General features: G+C 36.1%; 2 protein-coding genes across 6 annotated transcripts; both read left to right on the top strand.

The window, feature by feature from the left end:
- The first annotated feature begins 4493 nt into the window (after positions 1 to 4493).
- On the top strand, positions 4494 to 14634 carry LOC306844618 (BUB3-interacting and GLEBS motif-containing protein ZNF207-like). 3 transcript variants are annotated; one of them, XR_013781932.1, is made up of 11 exons: positions 4494 to 4687; positions 5103 to 5229; positions 5315 to 5453; positions 5551 to 5730; positions 6269 to 6335; positions 6417 to 6469; positions 7168 to 7310; positions 8327 to 8539; positions 8735 to 8900; positions 12972 to 13454; positions 13755 to 14634. XR_013781932.1 is itself a non-coding variant. In XM_079376879.1 (11 exons), exons 1-10 carry the CDS (start codon positions 4647 to 4649, stop codon positions 13130 to 13132), a joined length of 1290 nt encoding a protein of 429 aa, XP_079233005.1. In that variant the 5' UTR covers positions 4494 to 4646; the 3' UTR covers positions 13133 to 13154; positions 13377 to 14634. The 3 variants fall into 3 exon arrangements, 2 of the variants coding, with proteins under 2 accessions (XP_079233005.1, XP_079233004.1); XM_079376879.1 differs by having other exon boundaries at positions 12972 to 13154; positions 13377 to 14634; XM_079376878.1 differs by having other exon boundaries at positions 12972 to 14634.
- Positions 14635 to 16493: 1859 nt separating this feature from the next.
- Positions 16494 to 21499, top strand: LOC306844619 (uncharacterized protein). 3 transcript variants are annotated; one of them, XM_079376880.1, is made up of 4 exons: positions 16494 to 18030; positions 18358 to 18711; positions 19521 to 19627; positions 20538 to 21499. In XM_079376880.1, exons 1-4 carry the CDS (start codon positions 17970 to 17972, stop codon positions 20712 to 20714), a joined length of 699 nt encoding a protein of 232 aa, XP_079233006.1. In that variant the 5' UTR covers positions 16494 to 17969; the 3' UTR covers positions 20715 to 21499. The 3 variants fall into 3 exon arrangements, with proteins under 3 accessions (XP_079233006.1, XP_079233007.1, XP_079233008.1); XM_079376881.1 differs by having other exon boundaries at positions 17882 to 18030; positions 18386 to 18711; XM_079376882.1 differs by having other exon boundaries at positions 17884 to 18030; positions 18467 to 18711.
- Positions 21500 to 21553: the final 54 nt, after the last annotated feature.

Here is a 21553-nt window from a genome sequence, read left to right as displayed (position 1 = left end):
TTCTACAATAAAGCTTTGCATATGGATCCGCATGTCTCACGTCTCGTCAGCCCCGTAACAGCTACAGCATATTGTAGTGTGAACTGATAAACTGTAATAAATACTGTAGTATACTTTAATTTTTATTTTTATAATTGTAGTATAATATAGTTGTAGAAAACTTAGTACAGTATTGGATAAAGTCATTTGTTTATATTACTATAATTGTTATATTAACACAGAAACTATAGAATTACCACAACAAATTATTTCATGTACTTTATGGTTCAAAAACAACACTATAGTATTTACTATAAATTACTATAGTATTTTTTTCATGTGGGAGATGATGAAGGACTTGCAAAAATAAGTTTCTCATTTTCTCCCTGCTCAGACTGTAGTTCCAACCAAGCTTCCCCTGGCATCCCATGCATTTTTCCAATCCAATCCAGTTCATTTGGCAAGAGGATGTGAATAACAGAGCTTCTCTCATGGATAAGTTAATGTCTGCAACAATATTAAGCACAGCAAGTACAAGGCAAAGCACTTTACTTTTTTCATCTCAGTCTGTGCTGCCTATCATCTCAGCATCCACAAGTAGAGGTCTATCAGAGAGACACCACCTACAGCTTCCTGACTCTATTGGACCTCCAGCACCTGTTGCAAATAATTCTAGGCTCTAACCTTCCTTAAATCCCACTGGAATAAATGAATGCTTGACTCAGCAAATAATTGGTCCCCCACTGATATTTTCAGTCTGTCATCATAATAAACCCAGGTCTTTATCCCAGTGACAAGCAGGTATGGGTCTGAGCTCAACCTTATTAAATGCAGGGAAATGAGTCCACCTAGCACAGACAGTGCAAAACCCACCACACAAACTGAGCTGACAGACACTCAACGTCCAACCTCTTCACTTCTGCTCTCTCTCCTGCATCTTTTTCCTCTTCCAACTACAGGAAGTCCAAGAGGTCACTGGATCTTTTCCTTTTGCATCCAGCCTGGGGGGAGGGTGGAGTGGTATCTACAAACAGATGAATCTGATTAGTTCTTGCTGAGCAGGTGGTGGTGTAATAGAGCAATGATTTTCAATAGCCTCATTAGGGGAAGTCGTGGCCTAATGGTTAGAGAGTCGGACTTGTAATCCGAAGGTTGCGGGTTCGAGTCTCCGGCCGGCAGGAATTGTAGGTGGGGGAGTGAATGTCCAGCGCTCTCTCCACCCTCAATACCACGACTGAGGTGCCCTTGAGCAAGGCACCGAACCCCCAACTGCTCCCCGGGTGCTGCAGCATAAAATGGCTGCCCACTGCTCACTGTATGTTCACTGCTGTGTGTGTGTGTTCACTGCTGTGTGTGTGCACGTTGGATGGGTTAAATGCAGAGCACGAATTCCGAGTATGGGTCACCATACTTGGCTGAATGTCACTTCACTTCATTCATTAGGATGAACCAGGGCCATGTTGCAGCAGTAGCCTCTCTTGACTCTGATCCTACTGCTAGCCATAAGCCTCTAAACCACAAAAAGATCAACTAAATAACTTTTAAATTATTTAGAAGAAAATTTATATTTCTGGAGATGATAAAACTAACATACCATTGAAGTGCAAAGAAATTTCAAAAGCATCAACTGGATGAGGAGTCTTACCTCACACTTTATCACATTGAACAGCTGATCATCCTCACAGTTAAACATCCACATCTGCACTCAAATCTCAGCCTTCACAATTTACATAGTGCTGCCATGTTTCTCATGTTTCTTGCTCTCATGCGGCGGCGATGTGAATTGCATCAGATGGGAAGGCAAAAGATTAGGTTTGTGCCAAATTTGTGAAAATAGACTGAAACCTTTCAAGAAACAAACACAATTATAAACTGAGAAATGATAAAAGCACTCTGAAACTTCTATAAACCCAAAGGTAATCTCGTCAACTTCTACATTACAAGATAGAAGCTGGCAAAATAATCAAGTGTCAAAGAGTGAAAGACCTCTGTTATGCAGAACTAATGAATAACTATAGAAAACAATGGTTTCAAGGATTTCATGCAAATACTCAGTTATAGATATCTCATTTGATGTTTTGACCCTGACAAAAACCTTAATCTGAAGCATAATTTTACTGTACTGTCCATTTAAAAGAAGGGAGTGTCTATTTACAATAACTCCGCCCACTAATGTGTGATTGGGTTAGTCAACAATAAAAAAATAAGTTAGTTTGACATTAGAGTCAGTGGCGTAGATGGTAAGGTGCATGCTTTTTGACGCGATCGACCCGAGTTCGAGTCCACCTTTTGCCAAACATTTTTTTCTCCCTTTTCAAATCTCATATCGCATCAGAAAGGCATTTATTTTCAATAAAACTGAAGGAAATAATCAAAAAGTTGAAAATAAAGTATCGGGTAGGGTTAGGTGTAAGGAGGGCTTTATTGTCCCTATAAGGTGGCATCCATTTAATAAATTTGAATTAAAATTATAATTTACACACAGTACGTTATTATTGCGTACTGTTTTATAATGTACTACAATACTGAGGTGCAGATAAATGCTACTATTTGCAATAAGTAGTATAAATAGCAGAATATCTTGCTATTTTAACATAGTGTAAATAGAATCCATCAAATTTTACAATCAGGTTTTGTAAAAGGTAGGCACATCAGTAACAATATAAGACTTGTTTTAGATCTTTTAGATTATGCAGATTCTGTACATTCTAAAGCTATGATTCTTTTCCTAGACTTTTACAAAGCTTTTGACACCCTTGAAAACAAATTTCTTTTGCAGACTCTCAAGCTATTTGGTTTTGGTGATTTTTTTGTTAATGTTATTGAAATGTTTTATAGAGATATTAACAGCTCTGTCCTAATTAGCTTCTACACTTCTAAAAGATTTAACATTAACCGTGGTGTTAGACAGGGTTGTCCTATCTCGCCCTTCTTATTTATTTTAGTTACGGAATTGTTATCTTTAAGTATCACTTTTGAAAAAAGTTTGGAAGGTATATCTATCTTTGATAGAGAAATTAAAATCTCACAGTTGGCTGACGATACTGCTCTTTTTTTAAAAGATAAGAGTCAGCTACCTAAGGCTTTAAATGTAATTGAGCAGTTTTCAGGTGCTTCTGGACTGAAACTGAATATGTCCAAGTGTGAGATAATGATGCTCCATGAATATGATGATTCTTCAATTAATGGTATCCTAGTAAAGAGACTGTAAAATATCTGGGTATTTACTTAACAAAAAAAGATCTCCAAAGAGATCTTTCACTTCATGGGAGGGTTCTTTTGTCCAAAGCAGAAGGATTATCTCGCTTTGTGTATCCTTCTCTTTCTTTATTCGTTCACGACCCTACCGCTAAAGGAATTAATAAAATGTTTCTAGACTTCATATGGAAACATAAACCTCATAAACTCAAAAAAACAGTCCTGGCGAATAGTCGGAAAGAAGGTGGGATTTTTTAAATTTTTGATATATCGGGTAACTTTTTGACTTATGAGCAATTTATGTCAGCTCATAATTTCCCCTTACCGTTTAAAGAATACAATGCTGTCCTAAAAGCTGAAGCTAAAATATTTTATTAAATAAATAAATAAATAAAAGCGATTCCTTCTGGTTTAATTCAACTTATAAAATGCCATTTAGGTTATAGTAAGAGTGACACCAAAGAACCTGATTTATCATTAAATGGAATTAGTATTTTTAACAAAAAATGTAATAATAAGCATATTCGACAAATTCTACAGAAAAAATATATATAATGTTCCTAGAGGTAAATTTTTACTGGGCTTCTCTTATTGAGTCAATAGACTGGAAAGACGCCTGGTTGTCACAAGTAGTACTACATTTCAAATAAAATAAAAGAAGTTCATTTCAAGATCCTTCATAAAATATATCCTGTAAACGATACTTTGGCAAAATATATGGATGTTGAAATTCATGCTCATTTTGTGGAATTGAGGATGAAACACTGATTCATTTATTTTTTCAATAAAGACTCTTTTGGAATAGTTTACTATTTTATATGGGTAAACACCTTGATTCTTCCAGTCTTTTTCAGTTAAAGGATATAATTTGTTACTATTAAGGGAAACTAGTATGTCAGTGAATTACATAGTTAATTTTTTTATTTTGTTTTGGAATTTTTTTATTCATAAACAAAAATTCGCTAAATCTATGCCTTCTTTTCCACATTTCTTACTTGAAATTTATGCTTTCCTTAAATCTCTTAGGTTGATTAAGAACAAGAAAAGTGATAGATTTTTTAAATATTATGATGATTGTTTTGGTAATACCAATGATGTATAAGTTTGTTTGTTTTTTGTTGTTGTTTTTTTGTTTTTTTACCTTAAGTTATTATTAGCTATTCGTCTGTATGGTGCATACTTATCTTTGAAAGGGAAACTTTACAAGACGTGTTGTTTTATTTTGTTTTGTTCTTCCTGTAAAGGTTCTATTTGTTATGTACGTGTTGTATTTGTCTTAATGTTTGCATAATAAAAAAAAACGGTGTTGCGTGTTTGCGTCATATCCCGCTGCATTGTGGGTGAAAGACATCAGCGGAGCCGCGCCATTTTTTGTGTGTGTTCCGAACTGAATCAAAAAGCTGCGTTTGGTGGCTGTTTAAATCCTTTCTCCCTCTTGGTTTAGGAGACAGTAACGAGTTATTATTAAAATGGGACGAAAGAAGAAGAAGCAACTGAAGCCCTGGTGCTGGTATCTTTTTCATGGCCCGATGCGGCCTGTTCAGTGCTGTTACAGCAGCGTGATCATGAATTTGAGCTCATGCTGTCAGTTTCACACTGCAGTCAGAAAAACAGAAGCCTGTATGTTTCATATTGGCGCATTTTCTTAATTTAATGCCATGTGGTGTATCTTGTTTATTAGGATTAAGAGCGTATTTTTGACACAATAGCTGTGTCTCGCGGTGGCGTATTGGGTATCATAGGCTCTTTTTGGGTTGTAAATGTAATAATCTCCTAGAACTGCCGTTAGATGCTTATTTTACCATTATCAGCGCATTTACTTGTTCTTTACCCCCTGCGGTTTGATCTCAAGCTCTTTACATATTTCTTCTCATTCATAATGTTCTCTCCTCTTCCTCAGTGTGATCCTTAAATCAGACTTTCAGGTACTGCAACAGAGATTTCGACGATGAAAAGATTCTTATTCAGCACCAAAAAGCCAAACATTTCAAATGTCATATATGTCACAAGAAGCTGTACACAGGACCTGGATTAGCCATACACTGCATGCAGGTTTGGACAGTGGTGATGTGTTTACTGATACATTTGCTTTGATCTTTGGTAAAGTTTGTTGAGTTATTATATCTGTATTCTAAAGGTGCACAAAGAAACAATAGACGCAGTTCCTAATGCTATACCAGGAAGAACAGACATAGAACTGGAAATCTATGGCATGGAGGGTATTCCAGAAAAAGACATACAAGATCGGAGAAGAGTACTTGAACTAAAGTCACAAGGTATTGTGTTATAGTGCTTAGGTAAACTAATTTATGTATAAAATATCTATAGGATAATTTGTGACAGAAATATAAACTTGTTCTGTTATCCGAGCAGAGAGTCAGAAGAAGAAGCAGAACCAGGATGATTCTGATGAGGACGATGATGATGATGAAGCTGGACCTTCATTTCAGCAGCCTGCTGCTCAGCCTCAGGCTTCCTACATGCCCCCAATGACCCAGGCGGGAATGCATCCTGGTCCTCAGGCCCAAGGCATGCCACCCGCTGGTTATGCAGGTATGTAAGCCAATAGTTTAAAGGGTTAGTTCACCCCAAAATGAAAATTCTGTCATTAATTACTCTCACTCATGTCGTTCCAAACCCGTAAGACCTTCGTTCATCTTTGGAACACAAATTAAGATATTTTTGATGAAATCGGAGAGCTATCTGATCCTCCATAGACAGCAACGCAACTAAAAAGTTCCCAGGTCCAGAAACGTAGTAAATACATCTGTAAAACTGTCCATGTGACATCAGTGGCTCAACTTCAGTTTTGCGACTCTACAAGAATACTTTTTTGCACAAAGAAAACAAAAATAACAATTTACCATTCTTCTCCCCCAAGTTGCGTCTTCCACCATTTTAGAGAGTATCACAATGCATACGCACGCTTTCGCTGAGGCGTAAACGATGCTTATTACACAGCTTTCGTTCAAGTGCGTGCTTTCCCCCCCACCCGAACGTAAACAACACTGATTACATCAAATACGTTCTTGGGTACTCTCCAAAATGGCTAGAAGTGTGCTCCATTAATACTTCATATATCTTCCTAAAGGCATGCCACCGATGTTGACTGGTGTCCCACCAATGATTCCTGGGATGCCGCCAGGCATGCTACCTGGGTATGTCTTATTTTTCAGTTATAGGGGTTATAAGCCATATATTATGGTCCAGTGATTTATCTTTGGTCCTGTTTTGCATAGCATGATGCCAATGAGAGGGATGATGCCCCCGATGATGCCCGGCATGCCACCAGGTCAGTGTTGTTAACAATTATTGGTGATAAATTACTTATATCCCAGTTCATATTATTAATTAACAGTCATTATTTTTAGTGCTACTTAAAATTTTCATTGTAGAGTGTGTTCACACTTGTCATGTTTGGTTCGATTAAAACAAATTCTGGTGTGATTTCTCTGTTAGTGCGGTTCATTTGAGTAAGTGTGAATGCTGCCATCCGAACCCTGGTGCGCACCAGCAAGCGGACCTATCACAGCACTTTGTATATTGTTGCTCTCTTGTTGGTCTGATTGCTTCTACCTTGTAAGTTGCTTTGGATAAAAGCGTCTGCTAAATTACTAAATGTAAATGCTCATTTTGTTTTGGATACACCGCTTGTTCCGCGTCGTCAAATCATGTCATGTAGCATCTCATCTTGTCATTACATCCTGATTTTAGTTCGTTTAGAAGTATTTGGTGTGCCAGTGTGAAAGCTAAGCGGACCAGGACCAAATGTATCATTTTCTTTTTTGGTCATACCAAGAGAACCGAATTACAAGTGTGACACCCTAAAAGTGAAGGTTATTCTCAGGTTACTTAAACTGCTTCATTTGATCAGCACTAGTTGAACATCACATTTTTTGGTTATTGATGATAGCCATTTTTTGCATCAGTTTGAGTACAAAAAAGTCCCAGTCAAACGGTTGTTGTAGTTGATCATTTTCTTGTTTTTAGGAATGCCACCTCATGTTGCCAGGCCTGGCATGCCTCCTATGGCACCTGCAGCCCCCGTCACTGCTCCTGTAATGGCCGGCAGACCAGCTGCACCCCCAACACAGTCTGCTGCACCCAAACCTCTCTTCCCCAGCGCTGTGCAGGTACTGAATATAGAACCAGACCTATTTGCTGGTTAAGTATGTGTAGCCACTGTTTGTGAATAAATAAACTTAAGGGATCATCAAAAAAGCTATTGGATTTAGCCTAACGAAACAATCAAAAGTTAGTAGTCATTGTATTAGACAATTGTTTTTTCTTTTTGATAAATACAGTGCCAGTAAAGGACAATAGCCGGTGTCACTGAAATAAGAATTTGTATGTTTAATGTTACAACAACATGCAATTGGAGGAGTACCCTTTTAGAGATAACGTACTTTATCTCCCACTAAAAGGTGGTCAGTTTGAGGGTGCTGCCCTAGTGACAAGCTGTTGTACGCCTAAAGGTGCAGTTTTTGTGAGAATGTATGGTAATGGTAAAGGGTCTGTATCTTCTCTTTCTGTAAAAACAGATCTTGCCACTAAAGAGTTAACTGGATAAATTCAAGGTTCAGTTTTCTCAGGGAGTCAAAGGAAGCCAAAGGAAACTGTTACTGTTATCCTTTCTCTCTGTGCTTCAGATGGGGACTGGTGTTCTGAGCCCCAGCGCAGCCCCTGCGAGTGCAGAGACACAGTCTGCCTCCTCTAAGCCTCTGTTCCCTAGCTATGCCCAAGTACGCACTAGTTTGTGTGCTTCTCTTTACATCAGTGCAACATGCAGATTGTCTCTGTCATTAGTAGATATGCACATGCATATAAAGCTGTGTTGATATTTAGGCAGATATTTAGTTGGTTGGTGTTTTGATTTGTTTCTTCATGCATGCATATGCTTTTTGCATTGGGCATGTTAAATGTTTTTGTGGCAAAGAGTTTTTGTGCTATCTATAATACCCTGTTCAGAGGTTATGTAGTTTGCTTTTGTAGGATTTTTATTTATTTGCCAAAATGTTATTACTCCTGTGATTATCCAAAATTGATTTTTTTTTTTATTGATGATGATGATTTGGCAGTGTGCACTGTGATTGGGGAGGACCTTTGCCTTAATTGCGAACATGTTTTGAAATTGTTGTCTTCGTTTCAGGCGCAGCAGATGGTATCAGGACCGTCATCAACCACCTCTGATTCTCCTAAGGTGACATTCCCAGCCTACACCCAGCCTTCTTCCACTCCCTCTGTTGCTGCCTCATCCAGCACTGTGGCCAAGCCCCCTGCCACAGTCACAAGTAAGCCAGCCACCCTCACCACCTTGAGTGCTACCAGTAAGTTGATGCACCCTGATGAGGATATCTCGCTGGTGAGTGCTTGAGTTTTGCTTTAACTACTTTTTTTTGACAGTAAGTAATTATGAATGCATTAACTGGTATTATGAAATATTGCTGAAGCACAAATGATAGAGTTAGCTGATATTGTGAGAATACATGCAGTCCAAAGTGTGTTCTTGTTACTGCAAGTGTCTGATTTCATTGTTATTGTCTTGGCCCCAACTCAGGAAGAGAGACGGACTCAGCTGCCTAGGTACCAGAGGCTAATCCCTCGGCCTGGGCAGACTGTAGCAGCTGCTGCCTCGGCTCCCCCTAGTGGAGCAGTGGGAGGAATGATACCTGCCCAGCAGGTTATACCTCCTCAGCAGCCTGGAATGAGGCATCCCATACATGGTAAGATTGTGTCTGTAGATCATATAATTTCTGTTTAAGATTAAATTAAAATTCGACTTATTTTATTTTTTACATTTTTTTACTCCCATTTATTATTTACGACGGCATTTTAGTGCCACATTTTTTAAAAAAAAATCTAAGATTAAAGTCATAATATTCTGAGAATAAAGTCGAAATATTACAAGAATAAAGTCGAAATATTTTGAGAATATAGTAAAAATTGCGAGAATAAAGTTGAAATTATGAGAATGAAGCCTTGTGTTCTCGCTCTACTCCATTAACCGTCGAAGTTTAATTCCAATACTCAAGAACGCAAGTACAGAGGACACATGAAAGTGCATCGAATGCAGATTTGAGAGAATCAAACCATTAGAAATCCCAGAAGATGCTGCGGGCAAACGACGTATGGAAGCCTGTAAGCTTTAAACTTCATTCTCGCTTAAGAGATTCCCTCTGCAAGCGGGCAAATATGTGACGGCTCTTGAAAGTAAACATTTGTTGTTTTGTTTTGCACAATTTTAATGAAGTGAGAAAGCCAGTTGTAATTCTAAATGTTATTCTAATGCGAGACTTTTATTTTAAAAGACTTGCATCAAAGCTGTTGACACTTCTGTCAGATGCAGATTAAAGTAAAGAGTGCCTGAGAAAAACGCGATTAGGTATCTGCAGCCAGATGAGATGTTCACATATTTAATGTCAGTGTCATTATTCTATTGTTATTTTTGTAACTTATGAAAAGCGAACTATCCTGTGCTGCCAGATGTTATACTGCGTTCGTAGCGCGCACTCTTCTATAGCACGCCCGAACGCAGTGGAATGCGTGAAATAAAAGTACAGTGCCGATAAATCACATAACTGGTACTGTGCATTAGCTGGGAAGGATTTGCATGAAGGTTTGATATTAATTCTACTCGGAGGCAGTTTAGTATTGGTCATATTCTTAATTTAATCTTAATATTTTATTTTTTATTTTTTTTTACAAATGATTGTTAATGATTGCTTGACGATCATGGGATAACGTGGGTCAAAGGCCAAACCAGTTGAGAACCACTAGATTAGACTGTAATACAAATAAATGAGTTTGCCAGGTGCAACATTTATAACAGGTTTTCATGAAAGTGTGGGTCAGTTTGTCTGCTTGACAATCCCATTTTGCACAGCAGCAATAAAATTGAAGTGAGATAAACTGAGAAATGTTTCTTTTTAGTTAAAACAGATGTTGCCAGTTTTCTTTTGGGGACATAATTTGAAGTTGGAAAAAGGTCATAAATTGCAATATAGCAATAATATTGTATCATGACACAAGTATCGTGATGTCGTATCATGGGGCCTCTGGTGATTCACACCCCTAATAATAAACCTAAGTAAATCCAAATGCTTTATGCTGAAAATAAGACCAAAATATAGCGACTCATGTCTGCTCACTTTGATAACTCCAAACCCAGTCGCTTAATGATCCGAGCTTAAACAACAAGCCCAAAAATTGCTTGTAATGAGTGATCATGGCAACCCAGTCTGTGAAGCAGCCTGTACAAGCATAAACAAAACACAATGCCTCCGTCCATTGTACTTTGGTCGAACTGCTGAAAATAACGAGTGTTTTGTCACTGTAATATTACTTTGGTCACAGTAGTGTTGTCACGATACTGGAATTTCTAACTTCGATACAATACCTTGAAAAATATCCATATTCGATACCACTTTCGATACCACGGTGAAAAAAACTGTCACAATATTAAGGGGGTAATTTTTTTAATTTAAAGATAAATGTAACAAGTCGAAAACATGCGGTATATTTTACATGAACAAAAACAAAAAGGTTTGTTGATTTATTTATTAATCTTTTATTAATCTTAGTTAAATGTTAATTGAAACTAACGTTTACTAATACATGTACTAATTAAAATCCAAAGTTCTATTTGTTGATATTCTCATTTGCTTCATAACCAAAATATTTCCAGATATAGGGCCCTATGAAATCAGTTTTATTTTTCCCCAAATTCAGTTTTATTTTTTTCTACATTCAATTTTTTCCATTTTAATTTTTCTGGATTCCGTTTTTTTCCGTTTTAATTTTTCTGGACTCTTTTTTTTAATGGTCAAATTAAATGCTATTAATCTAAAAGCATGTCTAATTAATTAAAATCATGAAAATTATACAATTTAACATTTAATTTATTAAAAGTGTAATAAAAATGACACATTTAGGGCCGTATGAAATGTTTTATTTTTTTCTCATCTTATGTTTTATTGTTACCAAATTCTGTATTTTAGCATGTCTATTATTTGAATGCATACAAACTATTTTTATTTATTCTTACAGTAGCCGTATGAAATGTGTTTTCCTCCTCAGAAATTCTGTGTTGTGTATTTAAATTTTACTGGATATCAGATGAAGGCATAAAACAATTTTAATTAATTTATATTTGAATTAATGAAAATTAAACATTTACATTTTTGGCAAATGAAGGGGATTTACTATTAAAATTAAAATATTTTGTGATTATTTCTTTAAAAAAAAATTACAGTAGTAGTAGGCTAAGTAGTAGGAAATTAAACCGAACTTTTATTTTGACGGGTTGCCGTGAATACTTTTAAAGTTCTGTGTGTGTGTATGATATGACGCTAGCTTTACTCAAATTAAATGGTAAAATGCTGGTAAAGTGCCTTTCAGATCAGTTCTGGAGATATTGTTGATGTATTTATGTCCTCATTGAGACGGCAGACGCTGAAATCACCGCGAGCGCCACATTAGTAAACACAACCGCACGTGCAGCACATTCACACAGAGACGCGCAGAACATGCAGGATTCATATTTAAATCCACTTTTGCAGCTTAACATTTACAGATACTAGTCCATATCGCGATTTGATTTAAGTGTAATGACCTACTTTTGATTAATTCATCCAAACTTTGACAAATTCCGTGACATTCCGCGTTAAACTGTAAATTCCGTTTTTATGACTGGATTCCGTGCGCGTTCTCTGCATCGCGGAGATCATAGATCCCTACAGATAGCGCTCCTGCTGTGTTCTTTAACAACCAGAGCAGTCATCTTTCTATTCACTCCACTTTTGCTATTTAACCAGAGCGAAGGAGACGAGTGCGGTCACGTGTGGTGCTTGTCCACACGCCTTTGGAGAGAAGTGAAAGTGACAGCTCGGCTAGTATAGGTGTATCGATACTTCGGGAAATTAATATTGGTACCGTTCAGATATTTCAGTATTTATATTTATCGAAATATCGATATTTTTGACAACACTAGGTCACAGTAATGGATACTAAACGTGCAAGATGCCAAAACGTTGCTATGGTTTCCAAGCTGTCAATCATTGCAGTTTCGAGAGTGAGTCTTGTTCCGTACATGCATGTAATGATAATTTAGGGGATTCACTCCTGCATTTAAATGCAGTATTCACTCCTGAAACTTAGACTGGTTACGTGGCCATATTTTTCCAATTGGGAGCCATTCCAAATATTCCAAAGTCTCAGCTTTCAAAATCTGTCAGTTTTATAGCGAAATACAAACAATAGCCTATGTCTTACAATAATGTGTTTTTCACGCTCTTTAATGTGGTGTAACGTGACCGATCGCTTTATTCACTTCAGTTTAAGCGGCATGTGAGTCTATCATCTTTCTGATTACATTGAGACATTCGTTTCATTAAATTTGGCTATACTGTTTTTTTATTTCATGCCTTCTGATGTTCCTTCATTTTTATATCTTGCTGTAAACTTAAAAATAAAGAGGGAAACTCTTGTGCAACTCTTGTGCAAAGTTTGCACATTGCTTATGTGATATCCATTGGCTCGCCTTCATGGTTTAAAACAGAAATATTTCCAACATTGTGACGAAAGCAATATCCCCAGCCCATAACCCCCACCCCCTGTATCGAAAACGTACCGAACGGTGACACCACTGTGTTGTATTGAACCGAATCGTGAATTTTGTGAGCCGTTAATACCATAAGCACGTTGACATTAAAATAAGGGAATTTTAAATCATTAAGTATGGTAGACCTAACTGCTTCAAGCTTAGGCGTTTAGTCACTATGTATTTTTGCTTTCAGGTCAGTATGGTGGTCCTCCACAGGGCATGCCTGCTTATATGGGTGGTGGCATGCCTCCTTATGGACAGAGTGCCCCAATGGTGCCCCCATACCAAGCTGGCCCACCTGGGCCTCCCATGGGCATAAGGCCACCTGTAATGTCTCCAGGCAGCCGATACTGAAACAGTGCTGTCGTCCCACTAGGTTTGGAGGTTAAACCTTTTCTCATCTTGTGCATTTAATGTAGCCAAACCAGTGAGCTCTAAACCCACTGCTGAAGAAAAACTGCATACTGGACATTTGAGATACGTAATATCACACAAGAGTTTTGGATTCAGCCCTTAAATAAAGACAAAGAAGATAACAGCAGTATCGATGTTACAGTTGATACATGTATTGCTTTTCTTCCTATTGTGTTTCATTCAGGTTGTACAAGTACAGTATATTAGACAAAGGTTCATAATATATTGAAGCCGCTGGCCTAACAGTATCTCCATACTCAAGGCAAGTTCCCAATAAGATTTTTGCTTTTATCTTAGTAGTGAAGCCCTCACAGCACCATACTGTGCTGTTGGACTTTACGTCCCCAACATCAGCTTGGTGAGGGCTTCAGATCACTGTTGTCATGGTGTTTTTTGTTCTTTTTTTCTTTTAACTCTTTTCATCCATTTATTCAGGGTTTAAATACCACAAGGGTAAATGTCTCTGTATTTTTTTTGCTATATGCATTTGTAATAAAACATACTTAATTTGATTTTTTTTTTTCTTCTTGATTTTGTTTTTGTGTGAGTGTTTCCTGAACAGTGGAGTCTTCAGGCAGGTTGGTTTTCTTGATAAAGCCATAATGACATTACAGATACACTCGCTCTGTCAATAACAAGTTTGTTCTGGAATGTTCATAAAGATATTCAGTGTTAACACCATTAAAAGTCATTTATAGCGAAAAAGTAAAGCCGTAATCACTCCTTAATATTTTGAAATTACACATTTTTGCTTGATAACCTAGTTGCATGAATGATCTTTCCAGAAGTTGGATTTAAAATGCACCACACATTTGTCTGTGACATGCTTGATTGATATTTCTCAGTTACCAGTATTAAATTGGTACAATGGCTTGGAAGCATTTCCTGGTCTGCAGGTAAGAGCCACTGTGTGAATTGTAAAGTATCTGATTTTATTGCATGTTTTTGTATTTCACCCATGGTTTTACTTTTTCTCATGTAATGAATTGACCAGAAACTGTTTGTTTTTGGGGGAAATCATAAAAAATTAACTTAAAGAATTAAAAAATTAAAGATATTTAACCAGTCAAGTGTTTGCCAGACAGTCACACCATTTAGAGTAATGTCTGTGTTTACATCTATCTGACATTTAATGCCCTTAAAGCAGGGGTTTGCCAACCCTGCACTTGAAGAGTTTAGTTTTAACCCTATTCCAACAAGCCATAACCATGTAACCATGGTATTTACGATTGTCAAAATTACAGATGTGCTACTTGACTTCACACCGTAGGTTTTCATCTTTCCTTCCCAATTCGGTGTTTTTTGGAAGGAAAAAGTTATATTTATTGCGAAGTCATAACATGAGAATTCAGTGCCGAAAAGTACTGTAAGGATTTATAGCAGAAAAGTTTGTTTGTTTGTACTGTGATGTTACAAATGTGAAATAAACGTCTGTATTCTAATTTGATCGTTTCATTGCTTGGATTCTAATATGCAATATACAGTACAATATAAAAGCAATTAAATCACATTAAAAAAGAGGGCAAGATATCTGCCAAGCTTTGTCTTATGAGTCCACAATTACGCTTCTAATCTAAAGGCTTCATTAACCATATCTTTTTAGTTTGCTAATGCCATTTCTATTTTTGGATTAAAAAAGGAGAGTGCAAAATATTAAATGATCTGTGTTAATCTTGTCTGTGTTTAAACAAAGCTATTAGTTCTTTTGGGGCATGTAGAATAGCCAACTTGAAAACAGCTTTGCACACTTTTATTGCAACTTGATGCCGATTGAGATGCATTTCCCAACAGTCTTGAGTAAGCAATCTATATGCAGTAGGCACTGTTTGGCGACAGGATTAAAAAAAAAAAAGCTCATCACAGATGATTGCCAGACCATTCAAAATTTGTCTACAGAAATACAGTGCTTCTGCAGCCCTAAAAGTAAGTTAAATCTTACATATAAAAAAAAATTGACCTGTTCAAAACATTCATGAGAATGCACTCTACAAAAACATTTTCACTGTGTCCTTTACCTGTTGCACTTTCAAAAGTCTCAAAACACCACCTCTTATAAAGGTGAAGTTGAAAACATCATTTTGTTAAATGCATTGTATTGGTAAGCATTAAAAAATGTTTTGTATAGTCTGCGTTCAACACCAATAGTTGGGAATATTTTTTGACAAGGTTTTTTTTTGTTGGTTGAGTTTGAAAGGTGTCTTTAAAGGTGTAAAATCTGCTCAACAGGGAATCAATATGGTATTTATTTTCAATCTTCTCCCACGCTCATGAGTTTAAAAAGATCAACAGCAGACTGGTTGGAACTTTGTTCTTTCCAATTTGCAGTTGGTGGCCAAAAGTGAGCCAGTGCCTACGAGAATGACTGCTTCAATCAAACCGATTACGTTGTAGTCAATGTATGCTTTATTTTCTGAGCTTTTTGTTGTTAGTAATATTATCATTGTTATTCCATGATATGCTAGAGTTTGCCTTTCTTGCCCAAATCGTTTTTCCATTTGAATAACTTAGCCAAATTTAGTGTATTTTTCTTCCCATACTCTTCTGTTTTGTGGTCTTTCGTGATCTAACAAAGATAATCCCAATTTGCTTTGCTAAATTACGATATTTTGCTGATCTTGAAAAGGATACAATAATTCCATGGCTCTAATTACATGGTAGCATGTTCTACATAAGATAACAGTCCTTTTTTTGGACAACTTGCTTTCCTTTACCCTCTCAGATGTGTAATAGCACGTGCATGTCTGATGTAAACACGTCATTAAGTACTAATACATTTATAATGAACAACTAATATGTTATGCTCTAACATATTGGCTGATTATTAGTACTTAAAGCACATATTGCACAATTTTGGAAATATTCCAAGTTTGAAACTTACCAGGAATTTATGGGAATTAATTGGAAATTTATAAAACTGTATCATATACAAACATAAATATAAACATTTTATTTGATCATAGGCTCACATGTATGCAAATTAATACACATTTTAAAAATGACATTTTTGGGGGGGAGTCTGTGATGCTTTTTTTCAGAATTTATTGATGAATGAAAAACTTATGAACCATGTTTATTCAAAATATAAATCTTTTCTAACAATACAAGTCTTTACTACAAATTTTTACTACTCCTTGTTGAATAAAAATCTTAATTTATTAAAAAAAAAGAGAAAAGATGCTGACCCCAAACTTTTGAATGTTAGTGTACTGTTAAAAAAGGATTTCTATTTTAAATAAGATGTTCTTTTTAAAAAAAAAAAAAACAGTATATTCATCAAAGATTCCTGAAAAAAGAATCGCAGGTAATAAAATATTAAGCAGCACAACTGTTTCCAAAATTGATAATAAATAAGCATATTAGAATGATGTTTGAAGAATCATGTGACACTGAAGACTGGAATAATGTTAAAAATTCAGCTTTGCATCACAGAAATATATATTTTCAGTATATTACAACAGAAAACCATTATTTTAAATTGTAATACCGGCAATACTGCACAATATTACTGTTTTTGTTTTTCTGTATTTTTGATCAAATAAATGAAGGCTTGACGAGCAAAAGATATGCAATGTTTAAAAACATTAAAAATGGTAATGTGTCCAAACTTTTGACCAGTACACTTCTGTATGATAGCAGAAAACTTGCTAGCAGAAGGAGCATCACGGCTTGAGCTATATAGCACATACCTCATAAACTATCTAGCTACTGTGTAAACACTTTTTGGTATTTACTTAAATCCCATAGATCAAATATATTTAGAATATGAAAACTTAGATGTAGTCTTTGGGCTCAAATGCAGCAAGTGTGCTTCAAAGAAAATGGAGGGGAATCCCCCTCTTAGGTGACTATGTGGGATTGTGTGTGTGTGGGGTGGGGGGGGGGGGGGGGGGGGGGGGTCATTTTTAGACTTTTGTTTTATCTCACCTAAATGTTTGTTCAGTTAGTGTATTTGTTTTTACTATGGTAGCCTAATTTAGTTGCACAGTATATTGCACAAGGAAGTTTTAAACAATTTTTTGTAATATTCATGTAAATTATATGAATACTTACCCAGATATTTTGTGTGCAGGATTTAAGATATGATCTGTGCATGTTATGGAGGAAAGCACAGTGCATGTAGGGGGTGTGGCCTCAATATCCCTGCAGTAAGCAGTGTGCTGTGTGCATGTGATTGAGCAATGTGTAGGGTACAATTTAAACAGAAAAATTAAAACATTAAATGCATTAAATCTGGTTGTTTTAACCAAGATTATGCTGCAAGATTTTTGTTCTCAACTACATTTAAGTTCCCAGTTCCTGCAATTTTGCAAATTTCCAGTTTATTCCCATATATTTCCGTTAATTCCCATGGAAAGTTTCCATTCTTGAAAATTCCTGGAATTTTGCAACCCTAATCCTACCCCATAACTAAACTTAACAATGTGGAACTGCTTATGAGCAGTAATTAGAAGTTTATTGAGGCAAAAGTGGTAGTTATAGTTAGTTAATAAGAATTGGTCCCCAAACTAAATTGTGACCTTATTACTAAATACATACTACACTTTTGACTTACTAAACAATATAAAGATGACTGTACACACAAATCTGTTCGTTTTCACATTGATGAAACTGAAATTGACAAACCACTTAACACTGGTTTCCATTTCCTCTTCAAACTTCAAGGTGGAGTCAAAACACTGCTTGAAATGTTCACATGGCATGATTTTGTTATGCTCAGAGACTATCTGGCTTTCTAACCAGTCACTATTTTTTTATTATTTTTTTTTACTTTTTAATAATGTTCGGTTTTAAGTATGCTCATGTTGTTCTCTTGTTTCTTATCACCCCTCCTGTAACTGGTAAGTTAATACTTCATTCAGTTTTAACCTTTTTGTTGTAATTTTTGAAGATTATAAAAGACTGACTACATTGTGGTAATTTCATAAAATGGTCAGCAGTGAAACTAAAGTTTACATGCAGAAATGTTTGTACACAACACTTTGTAGTCAGACATATTACATTTTTGCAGCAAAAGTATTCTGATAAGATACGATAAGATATAAAATAAAAATTATTTTAGCGGTCTAGAGCAGTTGTGTTAGGAAACTGTGTGTAGCTTGCATGTGTTTTGCAATGCATGTGATTCATCTATCAAATGTGACTAACTTTAAGTCATTTCACCTCAGCACATGAGGGTATTGTTTATATCCACAGAGTAAGAAATTCATCCATTGACATTTCCTGTGAATCGGCAATAAAAGAAGAAATACCATTTGCCTTTACGCTGAAACGCAGGTTGCTGCAGTCCAGACAAGTGATGTATCTTTCTAAAGGATTCCCACCGTTTATCAATAAATCTGTGGACAAGGATCGCATCACTGTACGTGATAAGCTGGACAACCACACAGTTCATCTGACAGTCTCAAACCTGCAAGGACAGGACACAGACGTGTACCACTGTGAATTCCACTATGGTGATCCTCCATTTGATAAGAATGTTCCTGGCAAGATGGAGTTCTTCATCTACGTTGAAGACTTCTGTAGGTGACCTTTACTGATTTCACTTCAAATATGAGGTCTATGGTAATATACCTCCAAACACAGTGAATAGCCCAAAATAGATTAATCTTGCCATTCTCATTTTTTTTTTAAAGCAAAATCATAAAGATGCATTTTATTTTCAACTGAAAATATTGAATTTTCAACTGAAAATTGTTTGTTGATTGGCTAACCCTGCAATGTGCATTTATTATACCTTACCTCAACAAGAAGATAATCTTGCGGTATCTGAATTTTTCTGTTGACTGGATGGAAATGTTGTAATCCGTTAAATCAAGACAGTAGATACCATTTACTAGTACCCCAGTTTATGTAACAAAGTACTAGTGAAAGAATATCTGATACCCTCAAGCAATGGAAGTCTTAAATTACTCAAAAGTAGCAGCCACAAAAGCATTAAAATTACATCATTATCATTGTTATATCACAAAAATGTTTTAGTGAATATTAGTGCAGCAGTAGGCACAAAGCCTAGAAACTAACTCAATATACTTATAGTATGCTCAAAGAAGAAAATGATCTAGACCAGGGGCACGTCAAGTGATCACAAGCGAGACTATGGGTGCTTCAGAGTGGGAACAAAATGTCAAAAACAAAAAGTCTACATCCAGGCACTCACATAGCAAGTGAAGTACAAAAACTTTTATTAGACAGAGCTACATATTAAAAAACAAGGCCTGATGAAGGCCTGCTTGGGCTGATACGCGTTAATGTTTTTTAATATGTAACAATGGATTATATCACTGAGCATTTTTTCTGTATGTGTGTTTTTGTTGTGACTATGTTGCAGCTCATAAGTCTTGTAATTGTTCAAGTTACCTGCCATTGCTGTATGTGATCTCTGGAGCTGCATGTCTGCTGGGTGTTCTGGTTTTCTCTCTCGCTACAGCTTACTGTGTAAGTATTTTAATTATAGTTTCATATTTGATTTTTAGGGGAGAGTGAGGTAACCTGTGCCACATTTTACACTCTAAAAAATGCTGAGTTAAATACAACCCAGCGCTGGGTAAAATATGGACAAACCCAGCGATTGGGTTGTTTAGACTCAGCGGTTGGGTTACTGCCCAGAAGGTTGGAGTAAACATTGAACCCAACTGTTGGTTGAAAACAACCCAGCGTGTGTTCTGTCCAATATTTACCCAGCACTGGGTTATATTTAACCCAGCATTTTTTAGAGTGCACTTGTTCTTTAGGCGAGAAGAAATAAGATAGAAATACAACATACTTCTAAATTATAGTCAGCGAAGTCTGCTTTTAACTGAAATTAGAAGAAAATGCATAAAAATAGGGCCAGTAGTTTTCTCAAAAAAAATGGTCTTCATTATTGGGGAATATGCACTCAAAAAAATGCTGGGTTAAATATGTACAAACCCAGCTATTGGGTTGTTTTAACTCAGCGGTTGGGTTAAATGTTTAACCCAAACTTCTGGGTAGTAATCCAACCACTGGGTCAAAGCAACCCAATTGTATTTAACCCAGAATTTTTTAGAGCGTGTAAAAGATTACATTTAAAAAAAAAGATAATGGAAAACCATTTAACCTCATTTCAGTTTTAGGTTCATTTTAACTTAATATTGTATTTTGTTTTACATATCCAATATTCCAGTACCAAAATAAAAATTAGGAATTGGAATACTTTTCTCAATCATTTGGCCCATATTTGCATTTAAATCTTATGTGACAGAGATTTGCTGTCTAATATGTGGTTTAAAGAAGCTGTATTTCCGACTATATATGGTTTACTCCCCACTACATATTCACTGTTTCAGTTAAACCCTCCCTTCAACCGATTTCCTCTCACATACAGTGTAAATGGCTTAACCGTAGCAAGCCACAGCCTGTAGTTCCTGTTTATGAGGAGATGGCCGGGGTGCGGCCCACCAAAAGAAGAGCCACAAGCTGTCACTCTGAGATTGCAAAACTGAAGGAAGCCAACAGCTCTGGGGCCCATTTGTTCAGCAAAGAAAACCTTTATGTCAATTGATTTAACAAAATGTGTTTACTGTGAAGTGATTCTACTGAAGTGCTGATGTTCATGATGATGCTCCAGCTCACCCACAAAACCTTTCGGAATCATCAGCTTTAAAAGTTGTTTGTTAGAATAAAATTTGTCTTTTCATCTTTCATCTATACCTTTGTTAATGGTACTAGAATGGACATAGAATGCTACAAAAACAGCATTTTTGATAGAGAAATGATCTGCTTTTTTGTCTGTAGCACAAAATAGTTCTGATAAAAAAGTATTTTGTGATACATTGGCAAGTGTTTTTCCCACTGTCTGCACATTCTCTGCATTAAAAAAAGTGTGATTTCACAAAAATACATTGTTGAAGGACCTGTTTATTTAAATGTTGCAAAAGGCGGAAACTTAAAAGGAAAAAATCCAGTTGACAGACTTTCTCGTCATTGTTCTGTTCAGACATTTGTCAAATATTAAAGCATGCAAATGACATACAAGATTTTTTTTTCACAGCTTCGCATTTCGCAATAGATGTGACTTCCTGTCTTGTCTCACATTTAGTTGATTTTGGACCGCAAACAGTCCATCAGACATTTTGAGACAAAAGTGAGAGGAAAGCGTTGCATTTGTTGCCTTTAAATATGAATGCTATATGTTTTTATTCACTTTGTAACAAATAAATATTTTCTCTCATTTACATATTTACAGTTTGCTTGCATCATATTTAAAGACCTACATTTACCTACATTTCACTGCTGGTTATACTCAGTATAATTGTGTATATGACAAATAAAAAATCTTGAATCTTGAAGAATTCTTTTTCTGTCTCACATAGAGTCCCAAGCCCTGGGAATGTACCAAAG

Source organism: Barbus barbus (genome assembly GCF_936440315.1).
Source record: "Barbus barbus genome assembly, chromosome: 25".
Lineage (NCBI taxonomy): Eukaryota > Metazoa > Chordata > Actinopteri > Cypriniformes > Cyprinidae > Barbus > Barbus barbus.
Note: the sequence above shows the minus strand (reverse complement) of the source record. Positions and strands in the feature narration are given on the sequence as shown.